Source organism: Protopterus annectens, chromosome 2.part0 (assembly GCF_019279795.1).
Source record: "Protopterus annectens isolate FY-2018-M chromosome 2.part0, PAN1.0, whole genome shotgun sequence".
NCBI classification, from domain to species: Eukaryota; Metazoa; Chordata; order Ceratodontiformes; family Protopteridae; genus Protopterus; species Protopterus annectens.
This window is the reverse complement of record NC_056728.1, coordinates 1,756,960,269-1,756,980,185: the sequence shown is the minus strand read 5'-3', so window position 1 is coordinate 1,756,980,185 and position 19,917 is coordinate 1,756,960,269. Positions and strand designations below refer to the sequence as shown.

General features: G+C 35.8%; 1 protein-coding gene across 2 annotated transcripts in view; it reads right to left on the bottom strand.

Moving 5' to 3' along the window:
• Positions 1-19,917, bottom strand: part of SLC66A1 (solute carrier family 66 member 1) — a 506,383-nt gene that overhangs the window by 443,818 nt on the left and 42,648 nt on the right. For both annotated transcript variants that reach the window (XM_044061786.1, XM_044061785.1), the window contains one exon: positions 17,030-17,294. In XM_044061786.1, coding sequence (XP_043917721.1) covers positions 17,030-17,220 — 191 coding nt within the window. In that variant the 5' untranslated portion in view covers positions 17,221-17,294. The remainder of the gene's footprint in view (positions 1-17,029; positions 17,295-19,917) is intronic.

Here is a 19,917-nt window from a genome sequence, read left to right as displayed (position 1 = left end):
GGTGATAGCCTCTAGTACTCAGACTGGCCACAGGTTTTTGCATGGCAGATGTCCCAAAGTGAAGTAATGCATCACTGATGAAGAAGACTATGATGTCTGTGTTCCTGCTGTGCAGGACCCATCATGCTTCCTTTGTCACAGGATGCATGACTGCGACCTTGCAAATTATGTCAGTCTTGTTTAGAACTAAAGGGTATAAACATTTTGATTTCAGGTTGCCTAATTCTATGCTTCTCTCTCTTGCTGTATATTACCCCATATTGGCCTGTTCATTACACTTCTGTAGGCCTCCTTGACTTTACACAGGGAAAAGATACAATCGCAAGAGAACCCCAGGATGATGACAGCACATGTGAAACTGAAATCCCAGTATATTGTGAGCTGCTGGTAATTTAAGCAATGTGACAGACAAATTGCTGAAAGTAGTGTTATTGCTGCAGATTAAGCATATGAGTGAGAAGTGAGATACAGGAAGTATTTTAATTTGTCTTGGAGATGACTTAATTTCTGAATACTGAGTGAAACAAAATAAGAAAAAGGGAATTAGTTTTTTCTTGCATTGGCAAAACAAACTTAAAAGGGTGTGACTAATATGCAGTGTCACAGAAACTAGCAATGAAAGGACATTTAGCAACTCAGAGATGTGTAACTTCAACATTTATGTTCCCACACTTTACATAAGTAAACCCTTCTTCTCGCACTAGACAAGTGACATTACTAGCCACCATTCCTCCTCAGTGGTTTATGACAGAGAACAAAATCTAATTAAAGCAGAACAGAAATGGAGTCACAAAAGGATATGAAAGTGACAAGTAATAGTGTTTGCCAACAAGTTGTCTTAGAAGGGGGCTGAAGGTACTGAAACTTCACGTTTTGCTTTGAGAAGTAACTGGGCAACCAATAAGCAGACTAAAAAGTTAACATTTAAAATCAAACTTACAATATTGCCACTAGACAGATTATTTTAAATGTTATTAAATCATGTTTTAAATATTACTTATAATCTATTACCTATGTAAGTTATTTAAAATGTTACTAAATCATATTTTAAATATTACTTATAATCTATTATCTATGTAAGTGGTTTTGACTGTAGGCCCTTTACAGCAACAGCATGAGCCAAGGCAAGGGTACATACCACATATGGATAATTTAGTATGGCCAGTCAAGTAGCAGGTTTTAGGAGGAATCTGCAGTACTTAGAAAGGAAAACGTGCAAACCCCACACTAAACTGAGGTCAGCACTCAAATTCAGATCCCAGGGATATGAGAAAGACATGTCACTACTGAGTCACCATACTGCCCATTAAGTGGTCAATAAATACAGTTTTACAGAGTTCACCTCAAACTTTAGAATATTCTGAGTTTTTAAATACTTTTTAAGTAGACATTTCTGTGTTCCTTACAACTTCAACTGTAAATCAGGCTCCAGTCAACTTCTGTTGTCTGCACAGTCCATTTCTTTGTGAAACCTGTCATCCTGAGTAGGTGTAAGTTGAATAAAGTATAACCAACGGCTATCAGTAGATTGATAAACAGATAATTAATCAAATCATTCGCACTTTCTATGCACGTAAAAATCTACTGCCAGTCATTAGCTGACCGGAGTTCCGCTGTGGCGACCCCCTAACCGGGAAAAGCCGAAAAACACAAACAAACAATTCGCACTTTCTTACTCAGTACAGAAATAAATTCACAAGACTATGTTTACTTTTTTGTATCTTTTTTATGGAATCACTAAGTTCTAATGAGACACAGGCTTTATTTTTTCTGATGACCAAAAGAAAGGAGATTCCAAACACTAACAGCAGGAAAAGAAGACTTACAGATGTGCACAAACACTAAAGTACTATAAACCGTAAACCAACACAGACTATGAAATTAAATAGATAATTCATAGATGCATCACTTACTGCAGCAATTAATATCGGAGTATAAACATTCAAACAGTATATATAAATATACTGTCTCATGGGTTACCAATCAAATAGCATAGCTCAGAATTCTGTATTACAAAATTCCACCACATACATCATAAATGGTGCTGAAATTAAAATTATAACAACTGTTCCCTGTGGAGTGACAAAGCAACATACTTCCCCTGCAGGGGGTTTTACCTTCTATAACCTATGATTGTTATTCTTACCACAAATATATTACAATTTGATGAAAGAATACACAACAGGTTTGCACATTTGTTAGAATAATTCTCCCAGGCAGAAGTTTCAGACACACAAACTCCCAGACAACTGCCCTGTCACATCTTTATTTTAAATTATCCACCATAATGAATCAATAAGTTCTGTGGACTAAGAAAAGGTCTTCCGGTGCTCCAAGAAAATATAGTTGTGATTATGTGTAAGCAGTACCAAGGAAGATTTAAGGAATGCTCAGGCTTTAATGAAAAGAGTTATGCATTTTGTGGACTATATAACAGCTTATTAACAGATGTAAGTTTATCAGCACTGGAAAAGGCAATAATAAGACAGACCCACGCCTCTCAACTGCTTTGCTCAAGAACTTTGAACAAAGGCAAAAATAATGTGGGGACAAAGGCCCAAAATCAGGGACAATATTGAATTATTACTCTAATTCTCCTAAAAAAATTACTAAAATGACAAGTTTTAAATGAGCGTGCATTTTCTGAATAAGTAGCACTGAACTCTGTAATGTCAAAAATCACTATTGTCTGACTGTAATCCTCACTGATTTATCAGAAAATCCATAATTTTATCAGGAACAGGGCAATACTATGAAGCAAAATCAGAGGATGTTCTGCAAACTCTATACAGTTGGGAGTAGGCCTAGACTCCCATCCTGTTCTTCAGCTCATAATCCACCCATTTTCAGGAAATGTGTCGTTCCTGTTTTTGAGAAGCATTTGTCATATCAATAAAAACTTACTTTAAAGGAGATGAACCAGACCATACACTAAAAAACTGCTGTGCAAATGAGTAAACATACTAACACAACTTGTTTCAGACACCAGTGAGCCCTGTGGTTATTGAAGGCCACTTTCTCATGGGGGCTCCAAACAACGCAGATGACATTTTTGTTAAACATTTGTTAAAACACATTCCCTGCACCTACTTTCTAATTTTTCATTGCACAACATTTATAAGAAAAGGAAAAAAATATATATAAGCGAGAAACCTAGTTCTCAATTTTTCTTCTCAAGTATCAGGGACAGAACCAACAAGTAATGGGGGGGGGCAAAAGCTTAAAATGAAACGAAACGAAAAGAAAAGAAAATTGCCAAAAATTCCAAAGACAACCACAAGGCCTTCTATAGTTATATCAAGAATCTAAATGGCAATGCTCAGATCTGCTCTGAGCTACAACAGAATGGCATTAAATATAATGATCCCAAGGATATTGCCAATATGTTCGCTTGTGAGAATGATATTCTAGGGCTTTTTAACATTATAATTTGATTTCCTTTTAATATTTATATCATTGATAATCAAATTTAATAAGGGTAAATGGTACCCCCTAGAAAGGAACATGTTTTTTTTATTCAAATTTGAACTGTCCCTTTGGTATGAAGTTGAACATCTCATCATTCCCTTGAATAATAAATAAAACATGAAATTCATTTTGACTACACTTAATATGGTGTCCTCCACCAAGTGTTTTGTAACAAAATTTCAATAAATCTACAGATGGTGGAAATTTGTCCTGTTCTAAAGCCAATATACTGGCAGATCGATTTAGTGCAAAATGCACCCCCTCTCATCCTCTAAAGAGCCCATCTCAATACCAAAAGATTGCCAAATTCCAGTAATCACAGCCACACAGGTGGAAACCACACTCTCCAAAGCTATAAATACAGCATCCATGGGACCATACAGCATCCTGGGCTGTGTACTACATGAACCACAAAATGAACTGGCACCTCACCTAAGTGTCATGCTTAATCATAGCCTCACCTCAGTGGCTCACTGAGTGGTGCACAGCTACAGTTATCCCACTCCACAAGAGGGGATCCACTTTGGATCCTGGGAACTACCATCCCATCAGTCTGACAAGCCTGATCTGCAAGGGCATGGAACGCATTATCATGGAACTTATAAACAAAGACATGGGCAACCTTCAAACACTGGACTCCACCCAGTTTGGGTTCATGAAGGGCCGATCTTGTCTTCTGAACCTGACTGACTTCTTTGAATCAGTCTCCAGAGCTGTGGATGAGGGTAAGGCACCCAGACTGTAAAAGTAGCCAACTCCAAATCCAGCTCTAGACAAGTGACAAGTGGAGTACCTCAGGGTTCAGGCCTGGGACCACTCTTGTTTGGCATCTACTTCTCTGAAGTACAGGCCTACACTAATGGACTCTGGCTAACAAAGTTCGCAGATGACTGCAAACTGGGAGCCATTATTGAATCCCCAAATGATGTGGATATTCTACAAAAGGGCCTTACAGAAACAGATGCTTGGTGCCAGAGCCATGGGCTCAAGCTTAATGCCTAGAAATGTATAGTTATCCCCTTTGGGAAAAAACATGTACCCTTGAATTACCACATAGGTGGCAGTACACTAAACACTGAAAGTGTGACAAGAGACTTAGGGACACAGGTGGACAGTGGTCTCACCTTCGATAACCACATCACCACAACAGTCAGGAAATCTTTCTATGTGGCACACCTCATCACTAAGGGCTTTTCATCCAGAAAAAAAGGAGGTCATTGTCCCACTGTACTCATCCCTCATTAGACCCATTATAGAGTACAACGCCCCATTTGGTATGTACCTCACAAAACATCTGCAACAGCTGGAAAGGCAGCAGAAATACCTCACTAAAAGAATCACAGGCCTAAAGCAGATGCCCTATGCTGACCATCTAAAAAAACTCCAGCTATACTCTGTGGCATATTGTCTACTCAGAGGTGATCTCTGCTTAACATACAGGGCCATGTCAAACCCTGAGCTGTTGGACATGCTCCACTTAAAGAAATCCCAATCCCTCAGAGCCACACGCTCCAGGGATCTAAACCTTGTCATCACAATGAACAAAACATGCTGGAGGGACAGGTTCCTGACCCAGAGACTCCCCATACTCTGAAATAGACTGCCCATACATGTCAAGCAGAGCACCTCCTTGGCCCTCTTCAAAAGAAACCTTGACGATTGGATGGGAGATTCACCCCAGGAATCATGTCAGTCGCCCTGCTAGACAGGGGTCCAGGGAAGTAAATATTGTGGGAAGAAATATCCAGGGAATTGTTATGGCTAGGCTTGTATAGGCCCTAGGCTAGTCTAGCACCAACCTATGAACCTATGAAGGACAACTTTTAGATATCATGAAATCCACCTAAAAGGTTAATAGAACAGCAGGTTTTGCATCAACAAGCATTCCCTAAACAATAAGAGGTAAGATGTATGTAACTCTAAGGTCTCAAAATATTGAGTGACTGTAATCCCCAGTGGTTCACCAGGAAAAAAATTATGAGACACAGGGCAAAAATCAGGGCTATTCTGCAGAATCAGAGACAGTCGAAGGATATGCTAAAAAGTTCTAGGTTGACCGCCATACCTTCAAAGAAACCAATATGTCTATCTTAGTATCTTAATTGAGTAGAAGCACATCTTTTATGCATGTAGAACACCTAGGCTGGACAGCAACCTTCAAGTCTTAAGATTCTGAAGACTGTCTTTAATCACAACCGCATTAGTATGAATTCTGTCTTCAATCACAGTAGGCACATATGCAGGATTTTTACCTCATCTTCCACCAGTATATAATTTGTCATGCTTGACAAGGTTGAAGGTCAATGTAAAAAGACAAAACCAGCAAAGAGATGGAATGATACAATAACTACACTGATGGATGCCCCTCTAGCAATAATTATTCAGCTCAGGGCAATTATCCATAGGAATCCCATGCATCAGTATCAACTCAATGGCGCTTAACAGAAACATTCATATCTCTAAGCGCATTATGCTTTGGTCTGTGCACTGGGAAATAATGTAGACAGTTGAAGATATCATTTGACCTATGTAAGCTATTATGTTTCTGATAAAAGCTCAGAAACATACACTTATTTAAGCACATTGAGTATGTCTAGCCTTGAGATATTTCCTACTTTACAGCAAACTGTAACATATAGCAAAAAATGAAAAGAGAACTTTAGAACTCACAAACAAATTTTACTGATTTTGCAATATAATGTATAGGTAAATTAAGCATATCAACTCTTAAAACTGCAATGACATTTCCATTTGCTCAAAAGGGACTCTTGATTGTGCCAGAAAAATATATATCTCTACTAAAATTACAGTTCAGAAAATACTTATGAAGAACAGAATCAGTTTATATCCCTTGGGAAACATTGCAATTTTAATTTTGAATAAATATGCTGGCCTTGGTGTATCAGATACTTTGTTGACAGCAAGCTTCCACATAAACTGCACAGTAATCAACATCACTCCATTTTAAGAAAAGAAAGAACGGTATGTGCTTATTTTTATTCACTGACAACAACAAATAATTATAGAATGTGCAGTTACCTGTAATTCTTTCAATTCTGAAGTTACACAGCTACAAATGTTAGCTGGGCTACAGGAATCAATATGTTTAAAATTTCCGTTGCTTAAATATTCATGAATCAATTGTCAGATTAAATACACTATTTTCCAAGTAAGAATTGATTTTTTTATAAAATTAAAGTTTTTTTTCCCAGGTAATAGTCTTATGTATTACACACACACACACACACACACACACACACACACACACACACACACACACACACACACACACACACACGGTTAATCTGAATCGGGATGGACATATTATTTTGGTATCACCAAAAACAGAACTATACAGAATAAAATTTACATAAAGCATTATTTTTCCAGAAAATTCCATTCCACTTCATTAATTCACTTACGTCACACATTATTGTTACTGTATGTTACCAACTGTTCCTTATTCCATATTTGTTGATTCGTGATGAAAAACATCTTATTTAGTTACAGTACTAAAAATCATAAGGTTCCCTATAAAGTCAACATTTTTGTTGAACAGCTTTAGGTATTTAAATATAACTATATGTGTTATAAATGTCACCTCTGCCTTCTAACACTACAGACAGACTAATGCTAAGCAGTTGGAAACAGGGTATTTTGTCTTTTTAAATATTGTGCAGATGCCCTTTTCTGAATGGATTGCATTCATTCTGAGAATGCAGTTTATATTTCAGATAGTTCTGTAATAGCATTTCCAATATGAAACTAAATATCATGTATCACTACTTCTAAGACAGGATAATTTTGTCATGCAAGTCTGTAGTTTCCTTTCTTTCCATTTTTGTATATTCTTTGTGACTTTAAACTGACATTTTTTAAAAGTACAGAAAAAAATAATTAAAAAGAACCTGAGACAGTATTCCTGATGAAGCTTCACTGGTATTTTGTACAATGGAAAGTTAACATCATTTCCTGAGCTAACATCATAGCTATACAGCCAAGAATGTTGGGCTTTAGCAATATTCTGTCACACTGTGCCGCCTTAATTAAGTGTAAGGGTGATTACATAGATTATCCCCCATCCTCTTTAGGATCATCCCATCCCAATCTATCTTGCATGCATTATCCCATGTAGTTGCCCTACTGAGTTTGCTTTAAACAACAAATAATGCTGGTGGCTAGCTTTCTTTCAACGTTCCTTCCAGCGTGACATTTCCAACAATCAAGATATCACCAATGAACACACCAGTTTTGTTCACAAACTACCAGCTTGACACTGGCATGTGTGCGCTAAACAGTACCATCCCTAACACAAACAACATGGCAACATTAGCAGTAAGAATGTTTTCTCTAGGTAGTCTCCTCATTACCACTTCTATCTTTCTCTCAGCCAACCATCTTAATAAACTGCACAATTTTTAGCCCAACAAAATACTTTTCAAAATTTCTGCTTCCAAGGCCATGTGACGCACAATGTCAGATACCTACTCAGCAACGGCATTTTAATTCAGTTCCTTCTGTTCGCATTCATGGTGCTTCAATCATAGAGCTAGATCAAATTAAAACTTGTACATACATCCTTCCATGAGTAGACAAATTCTGACCCATGGTAGCTTACCTTTCTAATAACTAAAATGTGCAATCTACACATCTACAAGGGGGTGTGCTTTCTCTGATCAATTTATGTATGCCATAGTAACAAAGTATTTGCAAACCAAACATCAAGAAATGGTCACACAAAAAAAGTTATGTCTTTCTCATTACATCCAAGTGACGCCTTCAGGTTCATCTGCAGTTAACTCCTACTGATGCCTCTAGGCATGAAATATTTGTGTTTATATTTTCATCAATAATTCCCAAACCATGCTATGTACAATGTTGTAAAAGGTTTCTTCTTAAAGCTTACAGAATAACAAGCTCAACTGCATTAATATTTGACCTCTATCTAGTACAGGTAAATAGATAAAAACTGTTGTTTTTATGATATTAATTTATATAGATATAATTCACATTTTTCTAAATATCTCAACATCCAAGTAACACAGACAGAACTCCTTAGGATCATATTAAATCTCACAGTCAGATGAATAAAATGCTACTGACAGTATTTGTGTAACTTGAAAGGTTGCTGAGATATTGTATGCTGTTTACAAAATATTACAAATCTAATAGTTATTGTGCTTACTATGACTTATAAAATCCATTTTAAGACTCAGAACCTAAAGGGCACTACCGCTATAAAGATAGTCTGTGCTGAAGAGTTTGCCATTTATACTTCTTTCAAAATCCTTATGGTTCCAGACATATGAACATTCATTTGAAATTTGAGGACATAATTTGATTCTGTTAAATGTCTTAGGCTCCACCCATTGGAAGTTGCAGTGCAAACTTGTTGAGCTCCACTGGAGAAAATGACTTAAACTGCTTCCTGACAAAACTGAACACCTTAATGTTATGACCTTACTGGCAACCAGAACACTCTTACAGATCAAGCTGGTACATCAGTCTTTGGACCTGTTTCATTACCTAATTGGCAATTGTGGGATATGAAGAATGCAATGCTTTCATTGCACAGATCAATCAAGTAACAATATTTTGATCTTAAGGCAAAACAGCAAAGATCAGAGCCCATGAAATGTGTGGGATTGATATCAATGGGTGCTCGGTTTCATAGATTACACAGATATTCGAAGGCCACTAAGTCTTATGACCATTCACACCTTGCCAGTACCCTCCCTCAAACTGCATCTCCTTTCTCCAGGAGGGCCACAGCAGTCACTCATGGAGTAAATTTGTGGCAAACAATTGTTTCATCTAGGTTACATTTTAAGGAAGACATTGAGTTGCACTGCTTAACATGCAAGGGAAGTTTATTCCATGTCTAGAAGATGCTGCATTATGAACCTGCCCCTCCATCATGTTTTACTAGTGAAGATTTAGGTCACTGGTTTTAGTAATGGTGAAGAAATTGGACTTGCAATCATACAGGATGTCCATGACAACCAGATCTCTAATTGTACAGTAAGCAAGACAGAGATCTCCCCTCAAAAATCTATATGACACTAAATAATGGTACAGACTTTGAGCTTCTCTTGGGAGCACAAGGAATTTAGGTCTGTTATCTTTTTGCTTAGGAAGCTTTGGGGTCTTTGTAATTGCTTGATATCTTTCATGAGCTACGCCCCAAAGGGGATATTGCACTTAATAAATGACCTGATCGATGCCAAGTATAAGGGAGCGATGACCTCTTCAGACCTTGATGATACTCCTTTGGCAATTAGCTGGGCGAAATAAAAGGGATTTCCTGTTCTTCAGTTTTGTGTTATGTTTTTGATATCCTTAAGAAGAGGGGTCTTAGTTCTACTAAATAATTTAAGAATAAGGCCAACACCCTGGGTAAGTTCTTGTTCCAGAAAATCACATCCCTGCTATACAGACTTAATGATCAACAGAATAACACAAAGGAACAACAACAAATCTGTTGGTGTATATAAAATATATATGGGATCCTTTTTAATGCAGTGGCTTTATTTCTGACTTCAAGACTGGAGACAATTAGAGGATTCCACAAAAAGGGGTTTATATGCTTTTGTTCCTAAATCTACTAACCAAAACATCCATCTAACAGCAGCAACTTCCAGTTCCTGAGCAATATCTGAGCAATCAAGAAATAGATAAAAAATCTTGAGTGCTGTGTTGATGTAGGACTGAATTCAGTTTAATAGAAAGCTAATAAGGCTTGATAATGATTCCTGTAATATTGTACTGCAGAAGTATAGTGAGCTTTAGTATGTGGTGTTGTTGCGGAAACAGACTTGATTGAAATCTTCAGTCTTATAGCCAATAAAACTAAGGCTGACTTTTCAAGACAAAACAGTATGCAGCAATAAACTTTGGGAATGTTGTGGCTTTATGTCAAAGATACATTTTCTTATATAACTGTACCTAATTTTTACACAGTAGTAATCTGCACCTTGTCATATGACACACAGGTGAGACTAAACTGGCCATACAGGTACAACACTGGCAATTAAAACTGCCGTGTTTATGAACAAGCAAAATTCAGATTTACTTCATTTTATTTATGTAATGGATCCTACTAGCTACTTCACACATTTCTGTATGACTACTGTGTCTACTTTATGTTTTAAATACGTTTTCTGAAAAGGTCAATGTCATTTTGTTATAGCATTTGTTAGCTTTTCTCTAGGTAGTTCCCTAATAACCACTATATCATTTGAGAGGGAATTGTCTGAACAAGTAAGCAGGGAGAAGAGGGCTTTGACATTTGATAAAGAGGGGAGATGTGTGACTGCTACCAGCAGAGTGGTAACATATCCAATCAAGTTGTCAAGCACAGACTGCTGCCTTATTTTCTGCATCTGTCAAATTGGTTTAATTTGAATGCATGACTTAATGATGGGATAGAGATTGCACCAGGCTGATTTACTATGAAAGGTCTCCTTAAAAAAAGAGCACTGGTCTCAGGCATTTTTCACCATTTCTGTATGGAGAAAAGATTCAAATGTTAACTGTTATGCTTGTCCTATCATCCAACCTGAGATTACTGTATGGTCTTTCCTGTCCATGTACTGAGATGGGTAGACATTTTCGGTTTCCTACAGCAAGATAGATTTAAGTGATTTACATTTATTAGTATCTCTGCTATCCCCCTTACATATCTCTGCATCATTTTACAGCTGATGCACAGAAGATTTAGAGTGGTTACTTGGTATTTACTAAGAATTTGCAATACACTTGTGTTTAATCAAATTCTGAAAAAAAATCAGTGGCATTTGTTCTCATGATCGTTAGAAGTCAAGCATGATTTGCAGTATGTCTTTTTGTGCACACTGTACTGGACTAGTTTTCAAAGCAGAACAAATGTGCCCTAGTCAAACACAGACCAAAGGTTTCTGCAAAAATAGCCATAAAACTAAAATTACTGGTAAGTGCCTTAATTCTTTAATTTCATATAGAACTTCTTCAGACCAACATTTTTTGTATCTCAAACCTTTCATTTAAATACGGCCAGTCGCCCTTTAAGGATATCAGGTGTCTCAGCTAAATGGCAATTCTGAATGTCCATGACTTTTTTCTTTTACTTTCATTTTTAAGTCTATTTATGGACAATTTCAGGTCATTAAAGCCAAACCCCTCCAGCTGTGGACTTGCATGTTTCTGCCTATTTATGACATCATCAGCACATCATAAGAGGAATGTTTGACCTTTGGAAACACAGGGTTGTCATACCCAGCTGATATCCATAAACGTGATTTGCATATATCCCATGAGGCCTCTGATGCAAGAGGTTTAAGGTATCACACAGTTAGAAGTCTACCTTTGCTAAATTTTTCTTTGTGTTTTTTAACAATTTGGTTATCTGTGTGACCTTTTTACTCTTTGTTTTAGTTTGTTAGTTGGGATATTTTGTAGACACCCTAATGCTTATGGATATCAGTTGGGTATGACAACCCTGTGTTTCCAAATGTCAAACATTTTTCTTATGCTGTGCTGATGTAGTCATAAGAAGGCAGAAACATGCATGTCCACAGCTGAAGGGGGTTCACTTTAATGGCCTGAAATTGTCCAGAAATAGACTTAAAAATTAAAGTAAAAGAAAAAGTCATGGGCATTCAGAATTTCCATTTAGCTGAAACACCTGATATCCTCAAAGGGTGATTTGCATATATCCCATGAGGCCTCTGATGCAAGAGGTTTAAGGTACCATACAGTTAGAAGTCCAGCTTTGCTAGATTTTTCTTTTTGTGTTTTTTTAACCAGTTGCTTTTCTGTGTGACCTTTTTACTCTTTGTTGTTCATTTAAATATGGCAGATTAAAATCATATGGTAAATACAGGGTGAGGCTGACGAAGAAGGAATTAGGCTGTCCTATATTTAATATTAGTTCCCACATTTTGGTTGTGGATGAACGTAGCCCTTTGGACAAAGGTTTTACCTTTATCCCTGCTTTGTGGATGGACTTGCTCAGTTAATTATTGAATTTAAATTATATGTTAGAAAACTAAATTTGAAATATATCGTTCATGATTTTAAAGGGTTTAGTGAAGATGATTATGTTTTTCGTAAGTGCAGTACATACAATCCAAGCTTATTGAACACTCTCAATATAAAACATGTTTAATAAGAAAAAATGTTGCTAAAAAGTTTAATTTGACTTATAGCAAATATAAAGCCTTGATTAACTTGACTAATAACAAGCAGTTAAGAATTATGAAAGCCGATAAAGGTATTGTTTTGATGGATGGTGAAAATTACACCAAATGCATACTTGAGATGTTACCTGATATTGTTTATTACAATTTAATTCCCAAGTATGTTATGTTAAGAGAAATTTAATCAAGTAGAAATTAGTTTACTAGATTTATTAAGCCAAGACTACACTGATTTTCAGACTTACAATTTTTTAAAAAAATGACCTTCCTAAAGTAGGAGTAATTTTTGTACAGCACAGTGGAGCAGTGGTTTACATTCTCGCCTCACAGCAAAAGGTTCTCTGGTTCAGTTCTCAGCTGGGGTGCCTTCTGTGTATACTGCATGTCCTCCCTGCATGTGCGTGGGTTTCCTCCAGGTGCTCCGGTTTCCTCCCTCGTTACAAAGAGATACGTCTGGAGCATTTCTCCCCAGGCCTCCACCAAAAACTGGTTCATTCCAAGTCAGATTTTCCTGGTAAACAAATGTTAAACAAATAAAAAAATAATAAAATACATTTTTGGAATTCGTAAAATTCATAAGGATGCTACTAATCCTCCATTTCAAAAAAATGTCTCTGGCCATCATAGTAAAACTGAAAGTATTGACATATATTTGGATTCCATACTTAACTCTATAGAACAAAACTATTTGGATTCCATACTTAACTCTATAGTGCAAAACTGTTTTATTTGCAAGATTATTGGGTTTGCTTGGATATGTTATGGAATTATCAGTTTCTTGACACTGAAAGTATGCCTATTTCTACAGATGTTGTTTTACTATACACGTACATTCTATGGGACATTGGTACTGATACTGTTGCTTCTATTTAAGTAAATATACTTTACTACAACTTGATCAAATAAACACTCTGTGTCTATTGTTAGATCTAGTATTAGCCAATATTTTTTATGTTTCAAAATAAGGCCTACAAGCAACAAAAGGGCATAGGTATGGGTGCCAGAATGTCCCTGTTTTTGCAAATTTGGTAATGGCATGGTGGGAAAGCAAGTTCTTAGTTAACCATCCTTTTTAGCACTATGTCTTGTTTTACAAACTTTACATAGATGATTTAATATTTATATGGAAAGGTATCTGGGATGAATTTTTAGTTTTTCTAGCAGGCATCAGTAATAGCACTGAGTTCCTTAAATTTACTGTCAGTGCTAATGGTACTTCTGTGATTTCTTTTAGATTTGCTTATCACTATTGATGTTGTGCAAAAACAATTTCAGAGTCAGATTTATTTCACAAACCTATGTTTGTGAATAGTTATTTACATTTTTCAAGTACGTACCCTCCTTCTATAATATGGAATACTGTTAGAGGGCAATTTATTAGATTAAGTTAATTAACTATTGATGATATATTTTTTTCAGAAGAATCTATTAAGTTAATCAATTTATTTGAAAATCATGTTTATTCTGCAGTCAGGTTATATGAAATTTTTGAAGGAATGAAATGTAAATGTACTGATATATTTTATCCTATTCTTTTAAAAGTATGTAAAGTTAAAGCTAAAAATGAATGGCATAATACTTTTATCAATTCCTTTGCACTCCCGATTTGCAGAAATGTCATTAATGTTAAGAATACAGTTAACAATAACTGGAACATAGCTCTGGACAATAAAGAGGTGGCTAATATTATTGGTGAAATTTCCAATTTCACCTACAAAAACTGTGCCAACGTATCTATTTTTTTAATGAAAATAAGTATAGTTCTGTTATTAGTATCAACAGATCATGTGGTGTACATATAAATGTTGAAGCTGTAAAGTTGTGCAGGTGTATTTTGAATACCATTTCAGTAATTATTCAAGTTTCAGGCAAAATTTTATCTGCAAACAATAAGTACACTTGCAAATCAAAACATGTAGTTTAGCTTGCTCTCTGCACTTCATGTCCAGCTTTTTACATTGGCAAGACTAATAAAATAACAGCAGAGTACATTTATGAATATGTCTTGACTATCAAGAATAAAGATTCAAATAACACATTAGCCAGACACTCTTTGTCATGTCATATTTTTTAAAAAAATTCTTAATTCTTTGTTACTGATAATTTATCTGATATTAGTCGAGGACGGGACCTTTGCAATATGCTTGAACAAAAAGAAACACACTGGCAAATAATTTTTGAAGCAGATAAATTTCCAGGTTTAAATGAAACCATGAATATAAAGTGTTTTTTAATCAAATAGTAAATATTTTTTATTTTTAGATATATATATATATATATATATATATATATATATATATATATATATATATATATATATATATATATAATTATAAGTATTTATTTTATTATACTATTTGAGATAGAGAGGTCTTTAAATTTACTCGTGGTTTTGATTGGTTGCATTTACCATGTGATTTTAACCACTTGTATTTAAATGAAAAGTTTCAGATACAAATAAGTTTTGTCTGAAGAAGTTCTATATGAAATTAAAGAACTAAAGCACTTCCCAATACTTTTAGTTTTACAGCTATTTTTGCTAAAACCATCTGTGTTTGATTAGGCACGTGTGCTAGTGTATTTGTTGTGCCTATAATGCTGGGTTTAATTAGCTGATTGGTTTTAAAAGCACATGACTTAACACACCACCCTGATCTCTCTCTCAAGAGAGAGAGAGGGATAGATTTGTGTCGCACAGACATCCCATTACTCTGGAACAAGCTACACATCTGTGTCAACCAAAGTTCCTCATTAACACTCTTCATGAAAAATCTTGATGAGTGGATGGGAAATAGGAAATACATCCGGCAATCACTTATATGGCTCTGCTGACAGGGGCACAGTAAATTAACTTTCTTGGGTTGCCATAAGCCAGGGAACTTTGTTTGCTAGGCTTACTTAGGCCCTTGAGCCGATAGCCTACTACCTACCTATGAACCTATATGGTTAAAACTGATGATATTAGAAAGCTTTAAAAACATGGCCTACATATACTTACAATCCTGTAAATTATTATCACACTCTAATGACAATAGGTCCATACTTATAAAATGCTGGGGAAAAAAATCCAGATTTTGTATGGATAAATGGAGTTTAAAAATAAACACTTTATCCAAATACAGGATCCTTAAATGATTTACAAATCAGTCTCTCAGCTGAAACAGAGCGATAAAGCCCTTACTACTGCCCAGGTAAGCCAAGTTTGATTAGTAAATCATTCAATGGGTTCTGGCACAGGCTGGATTCCAAAGAATAGAATGTGGGGGAGTGAAGGAAATGCAGTATTGCAGGCCCACCCTACAGCAGGGGGCAGGACTTATACTCAACATGGTCCTTTCATTGCCAACCCAGCCTACACAAAATACTGCCTGCATGTATGGAAAGGAAAATAGGCCAGGAAAACTAAGGGAACAAAAAAACACATACACACACACACACATATATATATACCGGGCTAGTCTAGCTGGATACATGTCCATTTTCAGTAGAGGCCCGGGGAGAAAAGCTCCAAGAATAACAAACAAAAAACAATAAACAATAAAAAACATATATAAAGTACAATCTTGAAAAAGTTTACAGAAGAACACATGCAAAATTCAATCAAGGAAGAAGTACCAATAAAGTCGTATACCAAAAACAATATAGAAAATAGTATTGAGTAGAACAGATGTATAAATAAGAAAAAAGTTTTTTTTTTTTTTTTTTTTTTTAAGATATGAAATATTAACTGCCTTACTACCATTGAGCATGACTGGAGCAGTAAACAATAAGGTCACTATAATAATACACAATAATATACTGTACATTTTGTAAATATCATACATAGTTTATTTTGTGTGTTTCTATTGCATTGTTCAAGTTCTACATATACATTTTGTTGTTTGTTTATGCCTGGTTATTGCAATCAAAAATTATCTCAATAAAAAGTTATTGGGTAAAACAAGAAACAAGTACAGTTCACTTGATAAGAAACAGATAAAGTGCACCAAGTGGTCTTTACCTACCAACAAATTCTCATTCTATTGTAACATGTTTAAGTGAAATAAGGTATCATACTGGCATGGGAGGACTCTTCCATAACTAGTCAGTCAGTTGTTTACTCACACAGTTATGATTCTAACAATCTTCACAAAATATATGTAAAGCTTCCAGTCATCAGCACCAAGCCATGCCTTACTGTTTCATTCACAACCATTTAAGAAAGCAAGAAGATTATTTAAAGACATTTTAGATATAAAATGTGTAACTCATGAGGCAGTCTACACTCATGCATATCCACATACCAAGCATCAGCAATATCACACTTTACAAAGAAGGGTTTATGAAGAGACATGCCCACAAAAACAAGCATCCATCTTGCAGTAATAAAAAAAAATGCCACTTACGGTAAAGACGCACACATGAAGCAAACAATAGACAACAATCCTAGTATCACACTTGCTATATCTCTGGCATCTATGGCGCACTCAAAGAAGGCATTCCATATCCATAGGCTCCCATTTGGGCATTCTGTAGAGAAGTTGCCATGTGGGTAAAGGAATCCAACTGCTCTGCCTTGTAATAAGTGACCACTCATGTTGAAGTGAATGCTCCTCTTAAAACGAGTAAGATGTCTTCTGCAGTGGTCAGTATGAGCTGAATGATTTCAACCTAATACAGTAAAAGGGAAAATCAATACATTCAATACTTGTCCCTATCTTTGATACTATGTTTATATTCTGTGCATATATGCATATGTATCTGCATATGAAAGAAAAAACACAAAAGAAAATTCTTTCGTTCATGAGTAATCAGCCACAGGCACAAACACAAGGACGTAGAATATCACTTAAAATGCATACATTAACTTTACAGGTACATTTAAGGAGTGGACTTATAGGTACTATAAACATTTACATACATCTTATGGATACAGACTACATCATTTAAAACTGAAGGCTTAAAACAGTGAAGACAAATCATGGACATGAGCAAGGAGACAAAGAAATTAGATACTAAACATTGAAAAATTGTTTCAATACTGCAATCGGGCTAGAACAGATGGCAGTGTGTTATATGTTTATTACTGGGACTCACTAGTGGTAACACCAGTTAAAATCTTTAGAAAAATTCATTACAAAACATCCCAACAACAGCACTGAGATTACAGGCCTGTCCACAACACAAAGATTATGATGAAATCACTGCACCCTTCACCTCTGCTAATGACAGTGCTAACCTCTTTCCTACTTTAGAGTAAGGATCTCACCGAAGTACTCGGGGGGAGGGGGGTTGTTTTGACAAAAAAGGGCACTTAATTTGTGTAATCAGTATATGACCTGCGCAGGCACAATGTTGCAGTAACCAATAGAGCTGCTTCACAGTACTTAGTTCTCCAGTTTGGTTTCTGGCTGGGGGACCTTAAATATAAAGTCTATATTTCTTCTTTGTGACTGCATAGCTTTTCAATGTGTGCTGTGGATTTCTCCCACATGCCTTTAGTGATTTGGCATTGCCCATGTGTGTGTGTGAGAGAGTGTGCATGTGTGTCTCTCTCTCTTGTGTAATGGATTAAACCCCGCACAGGATTAGTTTCTCTGCCTTGCACCGTGTTGGGATATGCTCCATCTCCCCTATGACCCTGAAGTGGATTAAGCAGGTAATTACAGAATTAACTAATTAAATAAGTATTATTATACAATGACTGGCTATTAGCATTCAAAAAGTAGCACACTGATTGGTCAGCCCAACCAGTGTGCCCATTGTAAATCTGAGCATATACCAATGGAAAAAGGTCTGGTCGCCCGGACTTTCTTCCATTGGTATATGCTGTAACTTTTAATTTTTTTTTAAACAAAAATAAATACATAAAATTAGAAATCTGGACAGTCCGGACATACAAGAGAGACAGGACAGAGAAAATACTAGGAAAATCAGGTATGTTATTCAAAACTAAAGAAATATACCTGATTTTCCTTGTATTTCCTCTATTCTGTCTCTCTCCTACCCCTAAAGTTTCCAAAACTTTTTTTTTGTTTAAAAAAAAAAAAGGAGCAATGGAGACCTTCCTTTCTCCGTTTCTTTCTTTCCAAAGCACTGATGTACTGGGTAAGCGTGGAAATGAAAGTCCCATATGCATGCGCAGTACATAAAAAAAAAAGCAACAGAATATACAGCAGAAGCGGAGGAACACCATGGCAGCATTATACAAAGACATTATCTAAGAAAAGCAATTTTTTTTCTTAAATAATGTTATTGTATAACAGCAATAACTGACTCAGTGGTGTGGTATATTGAATATTTACCCACGGCTGGCTTTATTTAATCACTCGGCCTTCACCAGTGTGGTTAAACCACACCACCCATGGGTAAATCTTCAATATACCATACAGACATTGGTTATTGTTATACTATAGGATGCACTGATCATACAAATTAATGGTATTTTAAACATCTTCCATTCAGAAATATGAACAGCCTTTAAAGCGATCATTAAATCACGTATGTGTGTACCAAGTAAATGCTTTACAATGTGTTTGCTAGGTACTGGTGTCCATGTAGCAAAGGATAAGAAGTTCCGATAACATGTCAATGGTACATCTCCTGACAATAAATGCACATGCAAAATATGAATTTCAAGTTGAACAAAATTACATTATGTCCCTTTGAAGTAGCAGCTAGATTGAAGTTCATTTTTTTTCTGGAAAGCTTTTTTTTCTGCTTGTAGTTACAACTTGTAGAAGCATTTGACAGCTTTAAATCTTACTTTTTTTTTTTTTTAACTTTGTTGGCATTACATAATGGGGTCTTTTCTAATAAGATTCAGGGTGCTATCTTGAATAATTTATTTGCCTTTCCTTGTGCTTGTTTTGAAAAATAGTGCATTGTATCCCTCATTGTCTGTTCTACTGATTTATTTGATCTGAATTCATTATCTACCTAGCTGTTGGTTAAAGTAGTGTTTTTTTACACTCTTAACAAGCTCTTTTCTGTGTTTTTACATCAAGAGGACATATTATTTTCCATCTCGCGGCAGTGGGTGGTAGCCTGGTGTGTATAGAAATCTCTGCATATTGTTGCATTAGTCAAAGGGCTTATTAATCAGCTTACCTTGTTTTTAGTACCTTTATAGATTCTGCACAAATGAGTGACTCTTGGCTCATTTCTACAAAGCAATGCACTTTTATTGAATAATAGCACTTTTATAAGCTGTTTAAAGTATAATACTATTACCTTGAATTACTTATTGCCTTTCCTTAAGTTTAAGTTTGTTTGTGGTAGCTTTCCAATCCGG